Source organism: Mustela nigripes, chromosome 2, assembly GCF_022355385.1.
Source record: "Mustela nigripes isolate SB6536 chromosome 2, MUSNIG.SB6536, whole genome shotgun sequence".
Classification (NCBI taxonomy): domain Eukaryota; kingdom Metazoa; phylum Chordata; class Mammalia; order Carnivora; family Mustelidae; genus Mustela; species Mustela nigripes.
The window spans coordinates 7,480,224-7,504,584 of NC_081558.1; the positions used below are offsets into that span (position 1 = coordinate 7,480,224).

At 47.9% G+C, this 24,361-nt stretch overlaps 1 protein-coding gene across 3 annotated transcripts in view; it reads right to left on the reverse strand.

Annotated features, from left to right (window-relative positions):
* Window positions 1-22,409, reverse strand: part of DNMT1 (DNA methyltransferase 1) — a 56,242-nt gene extending 33,833 nt beyond the window's left edge. Inside the window, exons 1-12 of one of the 3 annotated variants that reach the window (XM_059388966.1) lie at window positions 22,157-22,409; window positions 13,684-13,720; window positions 12,893-13,000; window positions 12,481-12,700; window positions 11,788-11,866; window positions 9,990-10,065; window positions 7,273-7,307; window positions 6,812-6,896; window positions 4,516-4,550; window positions 3,201-3,285; window positions 1,246-1,280; window positions 449-530 (exon numbers count right to left, since the gene is read on the reverse strand). In XM_059388966.1, coding sequence (XP_059244949.1) covers window positions 449-530; window positions 1,246-1,280; window positions 3,201-3,285; window positions 4,516-4,550; window positions 6,812-6,896; window positions 7,273-7,307; window positions 9,990-10,065; window positions 11,788-11,866; window positions 12,481-12,700; window positions 12,893-13,000; window positions 13,684-13,720; window positions 22,157-22,236 — 957 coding nt within the window. In that variant the 5' untranslated portion in view covers window positions 22,237-22,409. Of the gene's footprint in view, window positions 1-448; window positions 531-1,245; window positions 1,281-3,200; window positions 3,286-4,515; window positions 4,551-6,811; window positions 6,897-7,272; window positions 7,308-9,989; window positions 10,066-11,787; window positions 11,867-12,480; window positions 12,701-12,892; window positions 13,001-13,683; window positions 13,721-21,570; window positions 21,987-22,156 lie in introns of those variants that run through there. The other 2 variants (XM_059388967.1, XM_059388968.1) reach the window with 2 other exon arrangements.
* Window positions 22,410-24,361: the final 1,952 nt, after the last annotated feature.

Sequence of the window (24,361 nt, forward strand, 5' to 3'; positions counted from 1 at the left end):
GGGAGGGAGACAAACCGTAAGTGACTCTTAATCTTACAAAACAAACTGAGGGTTGCTGGGGGGAGGGGCGTTGGGAGAAGGGAAGGTGGGGTTATGGACATTGGGGAGGGTATGTGCTTTGGTGAGTGCTGTGAAGTGTGTAAACCTGGTGATTCACAGACCTGTACCCCTGGGGATAAAAATACATGTTTATTAAAAAAAAAAAAAAAAAAAATCTGGGGCATCTGTGTGGCTCAGTGGGTTAAAGCCTCTGCCTTCGGCTCAGGTCATGATCCCAGGATCCTGGGATTGAGCCCCGCATCGGGCTCTCTGCTCAGAGGGGAGCCTGCTTCCTCCTCTCTCTCTGCCTACTTCTGATCTCTGTGTGTCAAATAAATAAATAAAATCTTTAAAAATAAATCACTTTGGGATGTAGGAAACACAGCAGGACTGAAAAACAAGAGCTTACCTTTTCATCCTCATCTTTTTCCTCAGAAACTTGTGGTTTTACTCTTTCAGGTTCTTTCTCTTCAGGTCTCCGTTTGGCAGCTCTATTAGGTAAAGAAATATATGCCAAATATTTGCTCAGAATAACCGAATTGCCAACTCACATAGAAAGTAACAAATTTGGGGCTCCTGGGTGGTTCAGTCTTAGTTAAGTGTCTGCCTTCGGCTCAGGTCATGATCCCGGGGTCTTGGGATCCAGCTCTGCACCGGGCTCTCTGCTCAGCGGGGAGCCTGCTTCTCCCACTGCCCTCCCCCTGACTTGTGTTCTCTCTTTCTCACTCTCAAATAAAATCTTAAAAAAATAAATAAATAAAAACAAATTAATGCCTCCCTATTGAGAAGCAAAATATTTAGAATATATCTGGGCAACAGATTCTTTCTTCCCATCCAATGAAGAAAGCCCCTTGTGATGGTTGATGGTGGCTTTAAAAGGAGCATTGATAAGTTGTAGTAACCCTAAGAGAAGGCCCCCAAAAATCCCCTGTGACCCCAAATGGGGCCACATGAGAAGTGCTGGGAGCTAAGAGACACAGGAGATTGTGCAGGGCTGGGATGGCTACCCAAGTGGCAGAGGGTAAGGGGTAAGGAAGAGGCCCAGTGTAATTTCTTATCTAACCCTGCCTGAAAGGATCCAATATTACAAGAGTATCATCAGCTCCCTGTAAACCACTACGTCGTCACAGATCTCTAGAACGATATTTTCAGTAAGAAAAATTTCACAAAGCACAGCACAAAGGCACAAGCATTTCAACCACTTACAGATCTTTGGGTTGACTTCTGGGTCTCTTTTCATCCTAAGAGGGTGAAGCAGGGAGGAGAGAGAAAGAGGGGAAAAGTTAGTTTCTGAGAAAAGAGCAAGACCAAACTGAAAGTATCAGTTAACAACCGCAGCACTGTGGAACCAGAGAACAGGAAAGTCTAGAAGGATCTACAGGGTAGAGTCAAAACTTCCAATTTTTAACTCCATTCCCTACCCCCTCCAAACAAGAGTGGACCAGGAGTTGGCAAACGGTTTCTATCAAGAGCCAGAAAACAAACATTTTCAGATTTTGTAAGCCACACGGTCTGTGTTGCAACTACTCAGCCCCATCATTACAGCATAAAAGCAACCAGAGACAATACAGAAGTGAAAAAGCATGACTCTGTTCCAGCAGAACTTTATAAAAAGCAACATAGGCCAGATCTGGGCCATCATTAGCCAACCCAGTCCCAGGAAAGCTCATTGTAAAAGGGAATATTATAGCCATTTAGAATATGTTGTAAAAAATGCCTGTAGTTTGATCTCTCATCTGGTCAGAAGTGAAGAGGTCATACGGACAGCAGTGGAACAGCAGGAAAAAAACCAGGACAGAACTTAGCAATCCAGTATGGAAAATCAATAAAAGAATTCCCAGCAGTCACCAACTCCTTGTTATATACAATCTAGTACCTTCTGATCTTAGGTACAAAAAATACCTCTGATAAATTTATTGAGCTCATTTTCATAGAGTAATAACTCTATTAGTGGATTTATTAAAACAGAAAAGCTAACAATATTAGAAGGAGTCACATGTGTGTTCTCTCCAACCCCTTCCACCATGAGGCAAAAGCTCCTGTCAGTTTCTGTCCGCAGGGACTGGGTGTTCCAACACCATCCCAAAGGTCTCTCCAGAGGGTCTGGAAAGGGATTTGGGGCAAGCACCTTTAGTAAGAGAATCGGTATCTGGGCAGAAAAGGTGAGAGACAAGAAGATGGTAGAGCAAGCTGGAGGTGGCACCAAAAGTGTCAAAGGCCACAGAATGAGAATGGATGCCTAGTGCCAGCCAGGTCGGAAGGAAGTGCATGACCCAACAAGTCTGTGATCTGTCTCCACTGTTTAGATCTCAACAGACAAACAAACTAAAAAAAAACCATGACAGAGACAATCCTGGGTTGGTCCTAGTTCAGCTTCTCTTAGAAGCGAGTACACTGCCTGAAGGGCTGGAGAGCCCGGTGCTGCAGCTCCCGGGGCAGCAGTACCCCTCCCCTGGAGCTCGGGTAGCAGGACTGCCCTGCAGCTGACCTCGCCAGCCTGTATTTTCATGAAGGCCCAGCCCTGCTCCACACATCACGTTTTAGAGTTTAAATGTGTTTACTTAGCTGAAATGGAGGGGCTGGCAAGATGGGGAGACCTAGACTGAGAACTCAGGAGGCCAGTAAAGCAGCACAGCGGTGGCCGATGTGTCTGAGGGGACACAGGTCAAGCCTTCTCATGGAGAAGCTGGAGAAGCCGACGCACACCCCTTTGTCAAGGTGCACACAGGCCCCTCCTGCTGTGACAGGTAAACAGACAACTGCACGTTCACTGACATGCAGGGATAACCATCAATCCCCACCAGGGGGATAAGGTAACCTTCCCAGAGTCGCCCCATGGGTAGGTAGGGCTGGAGTTGAACCCAGAGCCCTGTCCCATCCCATGTCCCAACCACATGGGAAGAGATAAAAAGCGACATTTAAGAAACCAAGATTCAGGGACGCCTGGGTGGCTCAGTTGGTTAAGCAGCTGCCTTCGGCTCAGGTCATGATCCCAGCGTCCTGGGATCGAGTCCCACATCGGGCTCCTTGCTCCGCAGGGAGCCTGCTTCTCCCTCTGACTCTGCCTTCCACTCTGTCTGCCTGTGCTCGCTCTCGCTCGCTCTCTCTGACAAATAAATAAAATCTTTAAAAAAAAAAAGAAACCAAGATTCAGTCTTTACCTTCTCGTCTCCTTCATTCATTTCAGCCTGCGCCCCTGCTCTCCCTTCTCTGTCTGGCTCCTCCTTAGGCTTCGGTTTAGGTGTTCTGTCACACAAACGGAATATACACACACAGGTCACCTCAGGGAGCCTGATGCCACTGCAAGCAGCCCCCGCGATGACTAGACAGTCTCCCCCCACGACTCAGAGCATGGGTTGCCTTTCCAGGCTGAAGGGCAAGCCTTCTCTGCAGGAAACCCGAAGGCATTTATTTATTTATTTAAAGATTTTATTTACTTGTCAGACAGAGATCACAAGTAGGCAGAGAGGCAGGCAGAGAGAGAGGAGGAAACAGGCTCCCCGCTGAGCAGAGAGCCTGACTCGGGGCTTGATCCCAGGACCCTGGGATCATGACCTGAGCTGAAAGCAGAGGCTTCAACCCACTGAGCCACCCAGGCGCCCCCCGAAGGCATTTATTACTTCAGAACTTGGGATCTTTAGAAATCCCATCAGCATTTCATACAGATGTTGCTGACATAGAGCAGTAGCTGGAGACAAAAACAAACCCCCCACCCCACCCCAATAGGACTCCAGTGATTTCCTACAACCTGATGGGAACTCTGCCTGCAGTGGAAGAAGGCAAGCGTCTGGGCCTGAGGTCACCCCGGAGGGGTTCACAAGGGCCGGTCTGGTGTGCAGCCCACCCCGCAACCACGGGACACCATCTCCGCATAGTACCTTGGCTGCAGGGCCCTGCTGCCCCGTTTGGCTGTTCCGCCCACCCCGAGAAAAAGGCCTAGCTGCAACGTTTACTTCAGCCAACTCGACGTCAACAGAGGCTTGAGGTGCTTTTCACCTCTGCCCTCACGCTCTGGCACCGCCATGAAAGCACACCCCGGCTGGCCACGTCCCAGAGCAGAGGCAGATCATCCCCATCACCCCCACCACCTCTGGCCAAGAGCAGCTGACAGTCACCAAGACGCAGACTCATAAGCTAAATAATGCTGTGTGAAGCCACTGGGCCTTAGCAAGAGTCTGCTACAGCGTCTTCAACAGCTGCCCTGAGGAACACAGCTGCTCGTCCAGTGCTCTTTACTGCCCCCTGACAAGCTGCTTGCTGCAGGACCGCCAGCAGGAAGGGGCTGGGGTCATGATCAGCTGACAGCGACTGAGCCCTGTGTTCGCTACGATGGTCAGACCTCCCACAAGCACAACCAGCCACACACATGTATAACTTACACACCTAATGCCCTGTCTGGCCAGCTCTCTACCAGAGTGCTTATTTCAGCAACTAAGTTCACAGTAGAAAGTGAAAAGACATGTTAGGCATACTTACGGTTCTTTGGCTTGACTTCTGAGCCTCTTTTCTTCCTGGGGGAGGAGAGGGGAGGAAGAGGGGAGAGAAAAAAACTAGTTGATTTTCCTTCACTTAGACCTGATCTTTTTCAAGATTTTATTTGGGAGTGCACATGCAGAAGCAAACAAGCAGAGGAGGAGCAGAGGGAAATGGAGTCTCCAGCAGACCCTGGGCTGAGCGCAGAGCCCAACAGGGGGGCTCGATCCCAGGACCCTAAGATCACGACCTGAGCTCAGTCCAAGAGTCAGATGCTTAACTGACTGAGCCACAAAGGTGTCCTACATCCTGATCTTTCTGTAAGTGTTCTGTAGAAATAAACCTAAACCGATCCTATAGTCTAGCTGGTGGGAGTAAGATGGTCTTCAAGACAGCACGTTTAATTCTGGTGTGGTAAGCGGACAGAAGTGGCAGGATCTAAGAGTTCTATAATCCAAGTATTTTACCCCAAACTCCTCTACCACCCATCATTTGGATGGAAGTGGACAACCTCACAGACAGCTAGCTATCAGAACAGGAACCATAATAGCGGCAGGAAGCAGGATGGCCTACTCGGCAAGTGTTCCACCTCAAACCCGTGACAGCACGTTGGTTTGCACCTGACTTTAAAGAGCTCAACACATCTCTCTGGAAAACATCGAGGTGTGCTCGGCCTCAAACTCCACATTTTGTGAAGAGACCACAAGGGCTGGTGATGTCGAGAACAAACATATCGCAGACGCTCTATCTCAAGAAGACATCCTGGGAGCCCGACCACAGCTAAGGAACCTCAATCCTGCCCAAAGCTCCTTCGGAGGGTGGTCAAGAAAGCCCCCTGGAATGGCCTGTGTTCAGATGAACTTGGAGTGCTCTAACCATAACTGCTGTCTAGTTTTCACCAGTATCAAGGTAGGAAAGGGGATCGATTAAAGGCGAGCATTAAGGACCAAGTGGCTCAAGAATTACCATACATCTCAGCTGCTCCCCCACTAGAGCAATAAAACACGCCCATCCTTTAAGAGATTCCCAGTCACACCAGTAACCCTTCCAGTTTGTAAGAAACTTTTAAAAAAATTTATTGACAGAGAAAGAGATCACAAGGAGACAGAGAGGCAGGTGGGAATGCGGAAGCAGGCTCCCTGCTGAGCGGAGACCCCGATGTGGGGCTCGATCCCAGGACCCTGAGATGATGACCTGAGTTGAAGGCAGAGGCTTAACCCACTGAGCCGCCCAGGTGCCCCTTGTAAGGAACTTCTAGCCGATTATCGTCACAGGACACAAATCAGGACCTAAAGTCACTCCACCACCTGTGACCACTGAGTGTTAGCAGTATGTCACACAAGGAGTACCGTCCAATGGTAAGGCTTCTGGTATCAAACCCCTAGTCCCTTTTCTATCCCCTCCCTGAGGGGGTTCAGATGGCACATCTCTATTTCACAGAACCTTAAGATCTGATTTTACAAAGAAGCGGGAGGTCTGAGGAAGACCTGGGGGGGATCTGGTCTTCTCTCAGTTAAGAATACAACCTAGGGGTGCCTGGTAGCTCAGTTGTTTCCATGTCTGCCTTCAGCTCAGGTCATGATCCTGGGGTCCTGGGATCGAGCCCCGCTTAGACTGCCTACTCAGCTCAGCCGGGAGCCTGCTTCTCCCTCTCCTTCTGTCACTCCCCCTGCTTATGTTCTCTCGCACCTTCTCTTTCAAATAGTTAAAAAAATAAGTATACAGCTTAAAGGGGGGCCCAGTCAGTTGAACGTCCAACTCAGTTTGGGTTCAGGTCATGAGCTCAGGGTCCTGGGTTCAAGCCCCACATCAGGCTCCATGCTCAGCACAGAATCTGCCTGAGAGATTCTCTCCTTCCCTCTCCTTCTGCCCTTCCCCCAACTCACCTCTCTAAAATAAATAAAATCTTGGGGGGGGGGCACACAACTTTATATCTGGATGCTGCCACAGAATTCTAGCACCAGAGGTGTTTGAGAATGAGATTTCTGCAAAGACTTGGTGAGTGAGGGAGGCAGATGGACAAGGGCAGGGACCAAAGTTCTGCAACTGAGGTGTGAGCACAAGGTCTAGCTGAGCCCAAGCCTAACACTGGTGTGCTTATCCCCACAGCCACATAACCCCCCGTCCAGGTAGAGAACCACAGAAAAAGGGAGTTTGAAACACATTTTGGCTAAAGTCAAGGTCATTTGACTAGAGAAAGTCATTTTGTTCCCCACTCCCCCGACCCCCTTCCTAAAACCAAATGGGGACTCAAATATTAAAAAGTACAATCGACAAACTTGATGGGACCAGGCTTTACTTTTTCATCTCTTTCTTCCTCTTCTTCCATGTGTGTTCCAGGTTTTACTCTTTCCGGTTCTTCTGCAGGGAGCGGTCTAGCAACTCTGTCAAGCAAAGTAGCACACACCCCGAGGGTGACTCTCCCAAACTCCTCCCCTGCAAGCAGTTGTCATCCGGTCCTTCTCTTCCTACCCAAGGAAGCAATCTTCATCCCAGAATCTCAAAAGGCACATACTACTTTAATATTTAATAGGACCTTTAAATCTGGCTCTGACAACGGCCAGTTGCCCTCAATTCATTCTTTGCAATGAGAATTCTACATGAATTGAAGGTTAATAATCTAACCCCAAATTCAGCATTCTTAAGCCATCTATAGTCGCCATGGCAACTCACAATAAAGCTCCTTAAAACTCTTCAGAAAAGTCATTTCAGTAATGAAGATTGCACATTGTACAGAAAAGATGTATTAATTATTCTTACTGTTCTCTGGATGTAACTCTCCGTCTCTTTTCCTCCTGTGTGGAGAGAAGGGAAGAGGACATGAATATTCATTTCAAAGAAGATCAAAATGAAAAGCATGGGTGAGAAAGTGTTCAATACATTTGATACAGTTAAACACGGCAGAGGATCTGGGTTGGGGGAAAGATCTGGGCATCCATCAGTCTGGTAGTGATGTCCCCACTCCCTCAAAGCAAAGAAGAGGGCCAGGAGTTGGCCCAGCGCATGACTGTATACCAGCTGGTCTAGTGAGGGTATGTAAAAGAATCAAAGATCCTTCACCTCCTGTCAGGAATCCTTTAGCATTAGAAAAAAATATATATATATAGTAATCTGAGATTCACATCAACAAGTAAGAATGACAACCTCAACCAGATACCAGCTCTTCTTGGATAATACCCCAGTGCCCCGTTTCCCTAAGTTCACACTATTTGTCATCTCCAGGATATCTATATGTATTTAAAAGGGATGAAATTATTGTGATAAAACAGATCTGTACCTTGTTTGAGGTGGCGGTTACAACAATAATCGACACATGTAAGTATATACACATAAGTGAGAACTGGTAAAGTCTAATTGCACCAATATCAGTTCCTGGTTTTGCTGCTGTGTTAGTTATAGGACAGGTTCCCATCGGAGAAAGTTGGTTAAGTTACCCAGAACCTCACTGTAATCCATTATTTGAAACACATATGAAAGAAATCTGTATCTGTATCTATGGAAAATCCTGCCTCCAGGCTACCTGCAGACTTGAGCTACATCCGCTCCTCCCAGAGTCTCCAGCCTGTTGGCCTCTGTTGGCCTGTCCTTCGTGTTTCACAATTGCCAGCCTTAAACCCATGAGCCAATTTCTTAAGATTCATCTTCTACATATACACAGCCTGTTGGTTGTTTCTCCAGCAAACCCTGACACAGATGGTACACTAGTATACTAATACATTCTCTCTCTCAATCAACATAGAAAAAACTGATAAATCCTAGCCCCCAACCCCCAAAGTTTAGGGAGAAGGGAGATCTATGCACCAAAACATCCTTTTGTACTACTTAGTTTTACTAAATGCATGTAATGCATTGGTTTTAAAACACAGTAAATTTTCAAAACTTTAAACTGACTAAAGTAAGATTATCTCTGTATGATGACTTACGTGACCAATGCCATCTGATACCACTGTTTGGTACATGAAGCCTTCCTCTAGACTAGTGGAACAGATGGTACTTTTACAAGTGTTTCACCCACAGGGCCTCCAGGCCTTACACAAACTCAGAAACTGAAATACCCATTTAAGGGGTGCCTGGGTGGCTCAGTGGGTTAAAGCCTCTGCCTTCAACTCAGGTCATGATCCCAGAGTCCTGGGATAGAGCCCCGCATCGGGCTCTCTGCTCAGTGGGGAACCTGCTTCCTCCTCTCTCTCTCTGCCTGCCTCTGCCTATTTGTGATCTCTGTCTGCCAAATAAATAAATAAAATCTTAGAAAAAAAAAAAAAAAAAAAGAAATCCCCATTTAAGAGGCCAGATGAGAAGGCTATGTAAGCCTTCCAAAAAGTTAGGGTGTGAAAAACCACTCTAAACGGAGGCATGTGGGAGCGAGCTATTGATATATGACAAGAGCCAGCCTGCTTCTGCCTATACTGTTTTTTCCTAGGAGACAAGAGGCTTGTCCACTGACTAGTGGTTCCCTCTATGCCTCAGTTTCCCCTTGAGAGTGGGTAACCCAAGTAAACTGTTACTATCTGAATAAAGATTATGAAGATTAACATCAAGTTCCTAAAACCAGAATCACTGTGTCTCACAACAGGATGTCAAACCTACCTCAATGCTAGGGATAACCCAGTGACACCTGAATGATCCCTCAGTCTGGTGCTTCTCACCCAGAGCAACTTTATCCCTCACCCCAAACTGGAAGTAACTGACGATGCTTGGGGTGGTCACAACTGAGAGGGGAGAAGGGGATTACTACTGACATCTAGTAAGTAGAGGTCAGGATACTGCTGTGTTCCACAATCCACAGGGACGTCTTCCCCACCCCACCCCCCAGCAAAGGAGCAACTGGCCCCGAAAATCAATGGCAAGCTGGGAAACCCAGGCTTAAAGAGGAGTGTCTGTAGTTTGCTCAGTAGCAATAAGGCATTTATTACCTGCACCCAAACCTATAGACTTCCCCACAACTTAAGCTAATCCCAAATCAAAATCAAAATGAAAATGAATGCGTGACCGCCTGGTTTTATCTAGGTATGGCCCTCAAGTCACAAGGAAAAAGTACCATCAGAGATTAACATTTTCTGTATCAAAGACCCTCAGTAAGCCACAGGCTTTCTAACCTAAGAGGTCCAAGCAGCAATGTTCTACTACACACAGAAGCTGTCTAACGCTCTGCTGCTAGACAAGCTAGATGTGGAAAGGAGACTTAGGAGAGCAGCAGTGAAGGCTGTAAACCTGTCACATTTGATTGCCAGTCTTGCCCGCTAGAGAAGTAGGAAGGTAGAGGGAACAGACTCTGAAGGTACAAGGCTGCCTTGTGAATAACAGGGGTCCATGGAGCCCCCAGGCCTAACGATGACATACTTCATACTGCCCGGGTACGGTGTCATGTTCTAACACCATCTTGGTGGCTTCAAGTCCATTTAGGTAGTCCTGACTTTATACATGGCCTATCAGCAAATGTACCAAGAGAGGGCGAGAGAAGAAAATGCCAGCCCTACCTGGTCTTTTTCTTCCTCAGGAGACTCATCCGATTTCGCTTTTTCCTGCTCTTCCTCAGGCTTCCGTTTGGCAGGGCTGTCAGCAACGGGAAAGCCAACTGTTAGCTCGGCAGGACGCCAGCGCTCCAACAAGCCCGGGAGGACTTGTAGCCCTCCCCACCAAAGGCAGCCTCTTTAGGACACATTCAGGTCATGGGTGTCTTATTCCCTCCAAGGAAATGCCCTCACTGCTGGGATATTAAAAAATAGGCTTCAAGTTTAATGTCTGAGTGACAGGTTACAATGTTGCCATTTTGCCAACCTAAGAAATTATGGATCTTGATGTCGATCAACAGCTGCTGGCATCACAGAAGAAACCTCACATGCCTCTAAGAACACACAGCACCATCTACGGAAGGGTCTCAAGAAATAATAGAGCTTGGGGGGCGCCTGGGTGGCTCAGTGGGTTAAAGCCTCTGCCTTCGGCTCAGATCATGATCCCAGGGTCCTGGGAACCAGCCCCACATCGGGCTCACTGCTCAGCGGGGATCCTGCTTCCTCCTCTCTGTCTGCCTCTCTGCCTACTTGTGATTTCTGTGAAATAAATAAAATCTTTTAAAAAATAATAATACTAGAGCTGGAAGCTGATTCTAGAGCTAACTAACCAGTTTATAAGAAACACAAAACAAGGAAGACATTAACGAGGACGCAGTCAGCTGGACCTAGAAACTCTACCGGACAAATGAACTAATTTCTTCAAATAAATGGCAAGAAAAGAAAGGAATCTAATTAGAAAGGCTTAAAACAAATCAAGCTAACAAAATTTACCACACATGAGGAAACACAGACACTGGCTATGTGTTTCATAGTAAGGAATTATTATGCTTTATAAAGTACAAAAATATTAGACTTATATTTTGTCTTTTTAAAGAGACTGCTAGGATCGCCTAGGTGGCTCAGTGGATTAAGTCTCTGCCTTCGGCTTGGGTCATGATCTCAGGATCCCGGGATCGAGCCCTGCATCAGGCTCTCTGCTCAGAAGGGAGCCTGCTTCCCTCTCTCCCTGTGCCTGCCTCTCTGCCTACTTGTGATCTCTCTCTCTGTGTCAAATTAAAAAAAAAAAAAAAAAAGAGAGAGAGACTGTTAAATGTTAACATTTTTATTCACATTTTGCTGAATTGCTAAACAAAAAAAAAAAGAGAGAGAGAGAGAGACCAATTTTATTATCTAGAAATATACTGAAGGGGTGCCTGGGTAACTCAGTTAAGTGTCTGCCTTCATGATCCCAGGGTCCTGGGATAGAGCCCCACGTCGGGCTCTCTGTTCAGCAAGAGTCTGCTTTTCCTTCTCCCTGCCGCTCCCCCTGCTTGTACTCTCTCTGTCAAATGAATAAATAAAATCTTGGGGGGCGGGGGAAACCTTAAAAAAAGATAGAAATATATTGAAATGACATGTCTAGGAGGGTTTCAAAATAATCCAGTTGGGAGAGATTTATGGGGTTACAGATGAAAAGATGGCCAGCTTGTAACTGTTGACACTGGGTGACAGGTATCTGGGGCCGGGCAGCCAGGCGTGGGGGTGTGTGTGGTTCATTTTACTACCATGGCTAGTTTTGTATATATTTGAATGTTCCCAGAAGAGTAAGAACACAGGTGTTGAGAAACGCTTTTCATCAGTGTTTAACGAAGAAAACTGTAAGACGAAAACCTATGCAATGTGGAACTCAAAACTGCTAAATTATACCCTACTAATTCCATTCCTGTTTACCAAGAACGGTTTGCCCTGAGAAAAGATGGCTGTCAATTCATTATATACTGACCCCCTCGAGAAATGAGACAGGATGGTGGTCTGCCTGGTAGTTTGCCTTGTAATCCTGGGGCTAGAAGAAGCAGCTTCAGCTGTTTAAGGAAAAAAGAAAAAAAAAAAAGCCACTATGAATAAAAAAGTTCACAAAGTGTAGTTCTTAAGCATTAGCAAGCTAGTGCGGAGAATCAGGTTCTGAAGATTAAGTACCCTTCTTTTTTTTCTCCAACCAATAATCTCGATAAAAGGTAGCAATTAGCACCTGCCAATTTGCTGAGGCATGGTACTGGAGCTCTTAATTGAGGGGCCATAGCCTGAACCAGAGAAGGAGACAACCTCCTCTGTGTCGTCAAAAGACGAAGTGGCCAAGAACCTGACCTGTGCTCAGCTCTCACACACTCATGTGTTTTCACAAATTCCAGAAGAGTTACTTCGGCTACAAAGGAGACTATACATTGAGCTTAAATAGGCGTTTAACTTAGAAATAGTATTACTACTTCCTGTTACCTTATACATCACCAACTTAAGCTACGTTTTGGGACCTCCTGCTCCATATTTGGTCAAAGAACAAATCGTACATCCAAGCCAGTTAGGAAGTATGCACAAGAAACAAACCAGGAGGTACTGTCCAGGGGGGACCGACAGCTCCAAGGCTGGTACCATGTAAGGGGACAGCTAATCTCCACCAAGATTAAATAAGTGGTCATACACTTGGTCTCTCCATCGGCCTTGCTTCGTCTGGGTGTGGGAAGTTTGGAAACGGGTTTGGGAGATTTCTTTTCCTCTGCCATTCCCACTCTGCGGTCCTCGCCGCTTGTCTGGCTCCCGTTTTCTAGACGTCCGTTCACTTCCCGGCTGAAAGCATGAGCTCCGTTCTCCAAGGATAAATCTTTATTTAAAAGGGATTTGACTTTAGCCAGGTAGCCCTCCTACAGCAGGAAAGGATAATTTAAGTAGCAGTGAATGTAAACAAGTGGCAACAAGAGAATAAGGAAACACGCATTTCCTTTATAACTACTGGGTAACAAGGAGAGCTGGGGAGGATTCTGCCTTCCTGGTCACACGGGAGTTATAGGGGAAGAGACACTTTCTAGACACCAGGATGCTGAGAACTGACTTACCTCTGATAATTCTTCTTTATGTAATTTGGTTTCCAAGTCACATAACTGATTTTTTATTTCTGTTTGCAGAAATTCATGCAAGAGATTCAGTTTCTCCTTCACACATTCCTAAGGGAAGGATATAGGTTTAGATGTCCCCAAACTCCCAAGTCACTAATGGGCTACTACACAGATAATTAGGCTGCCTGGTCATGAAATACCAACTGAATGGCAGGCAATGTTGACTCAGCCCGGAAAACTGCATATTCACAAGACATGGTATGATGTTTCCCTTAAGATCACATCATACCATCTCCAGAGTGGTGAAAAATGGGAGCATTAGGAGGTGGGATAGAGACATCTAACAGTGTATTAGAAAAAAACTGTGCTTTTTAGAACTGTGACCAGGACAAGTTATAATTCAGAACCGATGGTGTGAACCCAGGTTGGGAGACTTATCAGTGAGTTACCAAGAGATCAGCAGCATGTTAACACAGAATAATATTAAGCTATCCTCAACACTATGGAAAAAAGCCCAGGAGCCTGAATGGCGCAGTCGGTTGAACATCTGACCCTTGGTTTCAGCACCAGTCACGATCTCATGGGTCGTGGGAATCAAGCCCCAAGTCAGGGCATCTGCTTGAAGATTCTTTTCCTCTGCCTCTCCCCCCACCACTCGCACACATGCACACACTCTAAAATATTTTTCAAAAATACTATGAAAAAAAGCTGACTTCACTTAAACTTTTTATGAGTTACAAACTATCTGTAAAACAGTAACGTCTGGTAATAAAATTTAAGGTGGAGGTTACCTTTTCTGTTAGGCTATCTCTTTCCAAATCTTTGAGCCTGTGGGAAGAAAATGGAGAAAGAAAGGCAATTATGCAACTCTGTTTACTCTTAAGACTAAAACCACAGTTGTGTGTGTGTGTGTGTGTGTGTGGTTTTTTTTTAAATATTTTATTTGTCAGAGAGAGAGCGAGCCAGCGAGCGCACAAGCAGGGGGAGCAGCAGGCAGGGGGAGAAGGAGGCTCCTCACCAAGCAAGGAGCCTGATGCAGAACTCGGTAACGGGATCCTGGGATCAATACCCAAGCCAAAGGCAGCCACTTAACTGACTGAGCCACCCAGGTATCCCTAAATCCAAATTTAAAGAACTTTGGAAATAAATTTGACATGTAGCAGTGTTAGGGAAAAAACAAACAAAACACCACAGTGGTTTTCGCCCGCCCAAGCTAGAAATCCTACTACAATGCCTGTAGTCGTCTTTAAGTCACTTGTGATCCGAATGAGGTCTCCCCTCCCACCCCCAGCCCCCTTGACGGTGCAGTTTTTCTGGTAGTGAGAGGATAGAGGAGCTCCATCACGGTATTATTTCCAAAGGAACTAGGGAAATAGAGGCAGGCCATATAGTTGGGGTGCACCTGTCAAATGACCTATAGGAGGTCTTCCTCCAGTTGGTCTGGCAAGACCCCATGAAAGGGCATACCACAGGGTGGCCAGTGTTAGAAGGAATGGGCCAGGGTCATAAGGTGCTGTGAGGGAACAGCCAGCTAACATTCCCAAAGGCCAGGGTGCGGGTGGCAGCATTCAAATGAGGAACATAAGAGAGGGAAGTAGGGGCACCAGAGTGGCTCAGTCGGTTAAGCATGCTACTCTCAATCTCAGCTCGGATCTTGATCTCAGGGTCGTGTGTTCAAGTCCAGCACTGGGCATGGAGCCTACTTTAAAAAAAACAAAAAAAAAAACCCCAAAAAACAAAAACCACATACAACAACAAAAAGGAAGTAAAGGCATCTGGTGCAGCAGTGGGTACCCACACTCAGGGGTGACAGATGAAGTGAGAAAAACTGTTGGCTGGCGCCTCACCAGAGAGCTCCTCCTTTGGAATGTTCATACCTAATCCTTCAGGAGTGCACAACGGTCATGAGTTTGGCGAGAAAAGCAGAGCCTGATCTGATCACTGAAGGTTAGCGTCTTGCCTCTTTTTCTGGGGGGAGTGGAAGGGGGCAGAAGACACTGAGGAAAGGGCGGTGAGTGGACAAGTTCCTAGGCTGGGTGCCACCTGTGGACAGTGCGGGAAGAACAGGTCTAACCAGCTGGGGTGGCATCGGTCACTGGAGAAGTGCCCTGGGCAGGGACCAGGCCTCTACCATCTCTGGACCCTCCTCCCAGCACCCATACAGACAACGTACTCTTACCATTAGCCCAAAGGGCAAGAACAGAGCTCGCCCAGCCTGGTTTATCCAAAGAGCCATGTGTGAGCGCAACACCGGGAATGCAAGCAACAGGCTTTGTGGGACTCCTGGCACACAGATGCTGCTCTGAGTGCGTGTGCCCCCCCCAGCTTTGACCCCCACCACATCTGCAGGCACCTACTGCATGCCAGGCCCTGTTCCAGGCAACGAGTGGGTAATGGGATGCCGGGACTGCCGGGAAGGAACCTTCACACCTGGGTGGTCAGGAAAGGTCTTTCTGTAGAAGCCTCTGACTGGGGGAGCCTGGGTGGCCCAGTCGTTAAGCGCCAGCCTTCAGCTCAGGTCATAATCCCAGGCTCCTGGGATGGAGCCCTGCATCAGGCTCCCTGCTGCACAGAGAGCCTGCTTCTCCCTCAGCCACTACCCCCCACTTGTGTTCCCTCTCTCACTGCGGCTCTCTCTGTCACATAAATAAAATCTTTTTTTTTTTTTAAGATTTTATTCATTTATTTGTCAGAGAGAGAGAGGGAGAGCGAGCGAGCACAGGCAGACAGAGTGGCAGGCAGAGGCAGAGGGAGAAGCAGGCTCCCCGCCAAGCAAGGAGCCCGAAGAGGGACTCGATCCCAGGACGCCAGGGTCATGACCTGAGCCAAAGGCAGCCGCCTAACCAACTGAGCCACCCAGGCGTCCCCACATAAATAAAATCTTAAAAAAAAAAAAAAAAATCTGACTGCAGACACAGTGGTAGCATATACTATCTCTCACACACACACAGAGACACACACACAGAGTACATGTAACCCCGTAACTCAGGTCCGGAAGAGCTGCAGAACTCTGTTCGCACAGCCAAAGGCACACACGAGGCTGCAGGGGCCTCACGCCGGGCTTCTCCGTCCTTCTACTCACAGAACCCTGGCGACAACACGGCCCCCTGACCCTGAGGCCACCTCAGGCGTTAAGGACGAGGCTCAGCTGGCGGTGAAGCCCCCCGAGTACCCTTTCCACAACGCCGACAACTACCTCAGGGCACAAATTCTGCTGACCTCTCCCACGACCTGGGATTGTTTAGCCTGGCGGAGAGGAACCAAATAAACTCTTCAGGGGACCTCAAATGCCTTGTCCTGTGAAGATGGACCGTCCCCTGCCTGGCCTCAGAGAGGAAAGGCGGAGCCCAGGACAGGCCGTGGGGAGCCAGAAGTGTGACAGGGACGAGGCTGGGCAGTGCACCTCCCGACACCCAGGCTTCCACGGAAGAGTCCTTCCCTTTCCCGGGAAAAGGGAGGGCGACACCATCTTGCATCTGCTTCGCATTCCGAGCGGGAAGGATTAGAACAGACGTGGAGGACCAGGCAGGATACTGAGACAGCAGCCATGTTAGGAGTATGAGGGAACACCTCAGCTCCCTTGCAGCCCTAGATCCCATGATTCATTCCTCGTTGCTTCCCGCACACAGTCCTACAAGGGAAATAAACTGTATCTGAAGGAATCAAGCAAATATTGTTCAAACCTGAGGGCTTCTGAAGAGCAAAGGTATAGAAAGCATCAGGAAGGACTAGCCCGGGGGAACAGCTCGGCGGGAGCAGAGCAGGGGAGCTGCCCAAACAGGAGCCGTACAGTGGAGGAGCTGGCTCAGGACACCCAAGAAACCCACACAAGGCAGGCTGGGTGCCAGTCTGAGGGAGGTCAATAACATCAGGCTAAAAAATTGATTTTGTTCCACAGTTAAACCACTGAAGGAATCGTGGCGGGGAGGGGAGGGCAGGGAGGAAGAAACCAAGACACCAGAGCTGTGTTTTAGGAAAATTAATCTGGCAGAATTACATAATGTAGATAAGGCAGGAAGAGATTACCAAATGTTAAATCATTCTTTAACACGCTAGAAATGCTGGTCTGTAATGTGATTTACCAGGAATGGTGACCACTGCTAGAGAAGTTACAAAACTTCATGAACTCTGCCTCTTGGAACTGGCCGCATGGCAGATGGGACAGGGCTGTCTGAGATGGTATCTCAGACGGCCTGAGATGATATCCTGCCTGCGGGAGGCAGGATAATGAGCCCTTCCCAAAAAGAGATGTCCATGCCCTAATCCCCCAGAACCTGGGAGTACCGTTGTCTCACTGGTAAAAGGGATTCTGCAGATGTGATTAAGGTTATAGCCCTTGAGATGGGCAGATTATCCTGGATTAGCCAGGTGGGCCCAATCTAATCACCTAAATCCTTAAAAGCAGAAAAACCTCCCAGCTGCATTTCAAGAGATGTGACTCAAGAAGGGTGAGAGAGAGATGTGGCACGAACTTGAAACATGGAGGCTTTACGAACTTTACGAACTTGAAACATGGAGGCAGTGGGCCAGGAGCCAAAGGGTACATCACCTCCAGAAGCTGGGCATGGTTAGAGCCAGCAAGAGAAGAGGGACCTCAATCTTACAACCACAAGGAACTGAATTCTGCCAACAATTTGAAAGAGTGAAGAAACATTCTCCCCAAGAGCCTCCAGGAAGGAATGTAGCCTGCTAACACTATTTCATCCAGATTTCATACCAGATTTCTGACCTACAGCATTGTTAGAACAAATTTAGGTTCTATTTAAACCACTAAGATAATTTGTTATGGATCCAATTAAAAACTAATGCATGGGACGCCTGGGTGGCTCAGTTGGTTAAGCCACTGCCTTTGGCTCAGGTCATGATCCTGGAGTTCCAGGATGGAGTCCACATCAGGCTCCCAGCTCCTTGGGGAGTCTGCTTCTCCCTTCTCATGCTCTCTCTCCCTCTCTCAAATAAATAAATAAAATCTTTAAAAACAAAAACAAAAAAATAACGCGGTATCAGAAATTCAGAACATTTTGGTAGAGAAAAAGTAAACAGGCCATGAGTGTGAAGAGTGACATTTCAGGGAACAGTGGCTCAGCAGCACTGGTTGGCTACCCGACAGCTAGAAATTAAAACTGGCTTTCCTGAGAGACCTCAAAACTGGAGTTAGTCCGCTGCAAGTCCTAGGACTGGGAGAGGTAAGGGCCCAGGAACGAAAGAAAATGATTGGCGGGGACAGAATATCAGGGGAGAGAGAGGCTCCTTGGTAGTAAACCGCACCACAAAAGCCAAGGATAGAAAGGATTAAAAAGCAAGAGATACTGAGAGATGAAAGAGGACAGAACACCACCTCAATCCTTGAGAAGAAAGCCTGAGCAAGAATAGGACTGGATACCTGGCACAGAAGCAAAGGCGGCAGTGGAAGGAACAAGCCCAGACTGTTCTACAAGAAGCCAAACGTGAAGGCTGGAATGATAAGCAGGAATATACATCATCTGTACATGGCCTACACTGAAATACTGACATCTGCCTCAATAGCATGCTCCTCTAATGGAAGTGAAATACACAGCGGATCGTGCGGTAAGTAGCACAGAAAGTTTTCTGGCAGGGGCTGCTTTACCACACATTTATACCCATCAGCTTAGTTGATCTTCATAACGCCCAGGTAGCATGGGCAACACCGTTCCATTTTACAGATAAAACACTAAGAGGTGGGGTGCCTGGGTGGCTCAATCAGTTAAGCGTCTGCCTTCGGGTCAGGACATGACCCCAAGGTCCTGGTATCGACCCTGTTCAGAAAGGACTCTGCTTTTCCCTCTGCCCCTCCCCCTTCTTGTGCGGGTTCTCTCTCAAAAAAAAAAAAAAAAAAAAGACAGACAGACCGACCACCAAGAGGTTAAAAAACTTAGCCCTGGGGCGCCTGGGTGGCTCAGTGGGTTAAGCCTCTGCCTTCAGCTCAGGTCATGATCTCAGGGTCCTGGGATCGAGTCCTACATCAAGCTCTCTGCTCAGCAGGGGCCTGCTTCCCTTCCGCTCTCTCTGCCTGCCTCTCTGCCTACTTGTGATCTCTCTCTGTCAAGTAAATAAATAAAATTCTTAAAAAAACCCAAACAAACAAAAAACCCCAGGCAAACAATTAAAAACAAACAAACAAACAAAAAAAAAAAAACCCTTAGCCTTATAGCTATGGTAGGAAGGAATCTGAACCCCGGTGGTCTGCACCTCTAGAATATTCCTGCCAGGGAGAAATAGGAGTCAGTTTTGCCCTCTTCAATACCCAATCAGTTGGAGTCAGGGAACTAGAGCTAAGAACTTGAAACCTGACTTAATCTAATCACAGGACTAGCAGTTTAAAAAGCCGGCACAATTACTTAGGCTAATCAGAGTGGTACAAAGGAGGTTTGCTACAATCTGTGCTTGAATCCAGGCTTCCTTAGAGGGGAAAGTCTTGCATGCACGCCTTTCAGAGTCTACTCTACACCAAGCTACAGACAGAATAAGGCAAACAAATCACCATCCACGCCAGGGTTGCAAAGGCAACATGCAGGGTGCTTGGGCAGAATTCAACACCCTTTCTGTCATGGGGAAGAGGGATGGGTCTTTCTGAGCACAGTCTGAAGGATAAATGGACAGTAGCCAACTTAGGGAAGGGGTAGATAGGGAGCAGCTCAGCATCCCACTGGACGCTCTGCATGGTTTCAGGCCCTGAGAACCTGAGGTCTGTATGGCTTGTGAAAAGAACACACGATGAATCAGACAAGTGGACAGGGATTCTGGACTTCAGGACCAGTGCACCCGGCAGTGTGTGGGGGGCAAGGAAACCATCAGATGCAACTTTGTAAGAGGATTCACAGTTGCACATGGAGAAAAGACCTGAGTAGCAACAGGAAGACCAGTGAGAGACATCGCTTTGTACAAATGGCAGCTTGGACAAAATAAGAAATATAAGTGGAAAAATATAGCTTGTCCCGAAAGGCATAATTTTTAGATTTTGGGTGCTTTACTTTATATAGTTTTTCGATTTAGATGCTACACTTTAAAAATGAAGTTAAAGACTTAAAAACCCAAACATGGAAAATACTTTCTGGTATTACTACATTATCTAATGGAACTACGTGTTTAAAAAAAAGAAGCTGACATATATAGGTAAGCTAGCAAAAGTGACAGGAACGCATGAGGACCTGGCCTAATTTTGTTCCTAGACTGTTCTACTGGACTTAAGTACCTCTTGTGTTATAAGTCATACCCCTTTAATTTTTGTAGATCAAGAAGTTATACTTCCATTTACAAATCTAAGGGAGTGTTGAATACCATGTTTATGTATTTTGTACAATGAAATTCAAAATGTAAGCCAAGACGTTGCTGAAGGTCCCATAAGCAGACAATTTCAATGTCCATCCCGTGGCCTAAAGCAGAGTCCCAAAATTCTGCACCTACAGTAGGCAATTCTGGTTCAAAGTAATATGAAACCTAAGGTAACGGAGGATGGTAAAACTTACTTAAGAGCATTCAAATTCAGCCAGAGACTTACAGTGGCCCAAGAAAACCCCTAAGCTAAGCCAGTGGCCTATTCAAAACCCTAGATGAAAGGAAACGTTTTGGTAAGAAGCAGACATCAGCAGGAATCCTTGCTTCCTCACAGCAAACTCCTACAGCATCCACTCTTAAGAACTTTTGAGGATTAAATGAGGAACTGTCAAGTGCTTTCTATGATTAGGGACTGACTGGCAGAACTGACAAAAGGCTAGATTAGCCAATAAGAATGCTAACATGTGGGGCTTTATGTGCTGGGCATAGTCTCCTGTCATCCAGTGTCAGTTTAAAGCCCACGTTAAGGAGTCCATGGCCACAGCCTGTTTATGACACTTGCCCAAGGTCAAACAAGCCAGAGGAGATGAGAGTTCTCACCATCAGAGTAAAGAAGACTGGGCCCAAACATCTGTTGGGTCTGTCATCACCAAGCCAGGGACTTCCATAATTCCATTTCAAGTTTTATCTTGGGAGGATAAAGATAGGGATTCTTCAACAAGACACACCTCCTCTGTGATTAAGAAGCGGACTGAACCTTAAAACCCGTGGTAGGTACCCCCCAAATACAGCCCCTCCCACACACACACACACACACCCCAACTCCAAAAGCCCAAAAGATTGGCCTGGCACAACCATAGGAAAAGCACAGGGAAACAGGGAAATGGCAAAACCAGCTCACAAATCCGGGGGGGGGGGGGGGGCGTTCCTGCCTGGTCAAGGTTCCAATGACTAGTGTTCCAAGGAGTGCCGATTTTCAGGAGTCAAAGTGGTGCCCTGTCACAAACAGGAGCCCAGTATTCTTGCCCGCGACCCACCTGCACAGAACTGCTACAGCCAGTCCGGACACTAACTGCTGTGCAACACACGCGTACACACACGAAACTGCGGCCACTTGTGTGAAGCACTCACACACACACACACACCCATGGCCACTGTGTCACGCGCGCATACGCGCACACAACGAAACTGCAGCCAGTTCTCCCTAGCGAGGCTTGACGCCCATGGCTCACAGGCACAGATTTACTGGGAAAGACCATCCAGCCTTCATGCTGCCCGAGCCCCTGGTCCTGCGCTGCACGGTACGAGCTCCTTCCAGATGCGACTTCCCCGCAGCAGTCCTAGATGAAGGAAGCCCCCCAAGGAAGACGGGGGTCGCAAACCTGAGCCGGCCGCGCCCGGGGCCCGAGCGGCGACGTCTGTCTCTGGAGGCCGCCATCGGGATGCGCTGCGCGGGGTGCCAAGGTGGGGGGGGGGCAAAATGCCCCCAGGGACCGGACCAGCTCGACCCCCCACCAAGCAGGCCGGGCACCGGAAGTAGAGGCCGAAGTGCCCGGGCCGAGGGGTGTCCTGAGGCCGCAGGCTGCCCACTTCCTGCGCGACCAAACTGGCGGCAGGACCCAGGCCCGTGGCTCCTCCAGGAAGGGGATCCCCGAGGAGAACCCAAAGCTCACTCTACTTTGAGATCAGAAGTGACCCCAAGTTTCTAGTCACCAGGGAACTGTGAGGGGCCTCGGCCCATTTTGGCGCCAAACGGCCAGGGGTGCGCGCGACCGGAAGTGCCACCCTGCCCGCGCCAACCGCCGCCGCGCCGTCCCGCGCATGCGCGCCCGTCTGTCAGCGGCAGCCACGGGCTACCAAGAGGGGAAGCAACCCCCCACCCCCAACGCCGAGCTACTTCCCAACCCCCCCCAACCCCGCCTCATCGCCCCCAGCCCGAGTTCACAGACCCCCCCCTGCAGCACCTACCGCCTACGGACATCATCGGGCAGGGAGATGGCTCGCGAGGCCAGCGTGGGCACCCGGGCCGGGGCGGTGCGGGCAGGCATCTTGGAAACTGCAGCAGAGACAGCGGCGCCGGCGGCAAGGGAGCCCTGGCTTTTCGCGCGGAAACCGATGGGGAGGGGCGGTGAGCTAAGGCGGCATGTACCATCTCGGCCCCGACGTGGGGGAAGGCGGGACGTACCATAGGGAGAGAGGCCATTCCATGTGCGGGCAGATAGAGTGGAGCAGGTCGTGCACCGGGGCCGCGCAGGCGCGAGAAGGGAGCACACCCCCGCGTGGAGCTGTGGGCTCGTCCAAGCTCCCTGTTTGCTGGGAGCCTCGCCTGAGAGGTTCATTCATTCATTCTTCCTAGCATGCTGGGGATAAAACAAGGAGCATTCCTACAGGGCTCCAGCATGTGGGCTCTTGGGATTGTAACTGAGGACTTGAACTCCACTCCATCCATATGCTCATTATAATGACCTTGGATGGGTCATTTAGACCCAGGCCCCGTTTCATCTTTAAAAAGGTGCTAATCGCGGATAATCTTGAGGACGCACAAACTATGCAGCTAGCATCACAGATCTCGCAGTGTGGTGAGGCCCAGGCCACTTCCACAGACTGTGTGATTTAGAAAAGCACCAGAACTTGGGGAAAGGGTAGTCTCTTCAAATGGCGTTGGGAAAATTGGGGAAATGTTTACGTGCCAACAAGTAAAGTTGGGTCCTTACCTACGGCATATAAAAATTAACTCAAAATGGATTAAAGACATAAATGTAGACTTGAAATTATGCAACACGTTGAAGAAAAAAAGGGGGGTTCACAACATTGAATTTGGCAATGATTTACTGACTAGGACATGAAAGCACAGGTAATAGAAGCGAAAAGACAGATGGGACTACAGCAAACAATTTATGCACAGCAAAGGAGTCAACAAAGTGAAAAGGCAACATATAGAATGGGAAAAAAGATTGCAGACCATATATCTGATAAAATGTTAATATCCAGAATAAACAGCTACAACTCAACAAAGACGACAACCTGATTTTAAAGATGGGCAAAAGATTTGAATAAACCATTCCCTAAAAATACACAAATGGCCAATAGGCATATGAAAAGACACCCAACATCACTAATCAGGGAAATGCAAATCAAAACCACAATGATAGTGGCCACTCTAATTGGCATGCGGTGAACTAAAAAAAAATTATTATATGGGCTGCCTTGGTGGCTCAGTGGGTTAAAGCCTCTGCCTTGGGCTCAGGTCATGATCCCAGGGTGCTGGGATCAAGCCCCGCCATCGGGCTCTCTGCTCGGCAGGGAGCCTGCTTCCTCCTCTCTCTCTCTGCCTGCCTCTCTGCCTACTTGTGATCTCTGTCTGTCAAATAAATAAATAAAATCTTTTTAAAAAATTATTATATATATGTGTGTATATATGCAGTATACACACACACACACACACACACACACACAATAATCAAACACAGGTGCTGGCAGAAATGTGGAAATTAGGATCCATGTGTACTATCGGGGGGATGTAAAAATAGTGCAGCCAGCACAGAAAAGAGTGGAAGTTCCACAAGAGATTTAAAAACGGAGGGACGTCTGCGTGGCTCAGTGGTTAAGCAGCTGCCTTTGGCATAGGTCAGGATCCCAGGGTCCTGGGATGGAGTCCTGCATTGGGCTCCCTGCTCAGCAAGGAGTCTGCTTTTCCCTCTCCCCTGGCTCCTGCTCTGCTCTCTTTCTCTCTCTCCCAGATAAAATATTTATAAATAAATAAATATGGGATAACTATATGATCCAGCAATCCTACTTGTTATATATTCAAAAGAATTAAAAGAAGGATCTCTGGGATGCCTCGGTGGCTCAGTTGTTAAGCGTCTGCCTTCGGCTCATGTCCTGATCTCAGGGTCTTGGGATCGAGCCCCCGCATCAGGCTCCCTGTTCAGCAGGAAGCCTGCTTCTCCCTCTCCCACTGCCCCTGCTTGTGTTACCTCTCTCGCTGTGTCTCTGTCAAATAAATAAATAAAATCTTAAAAAAAAAAAGAAAGATTTCAAAAAGATATTTGCACACCCTTCTTGGTCGCAGCATTATTCAGAGTGGTCAAGAGATGGAAATGGGCACCTGGGTGGCTCAGTGGGTTAAAGCCTCTGCCTTCGTCTCAGGTCATGATCTCAGGGTCCTGGGAT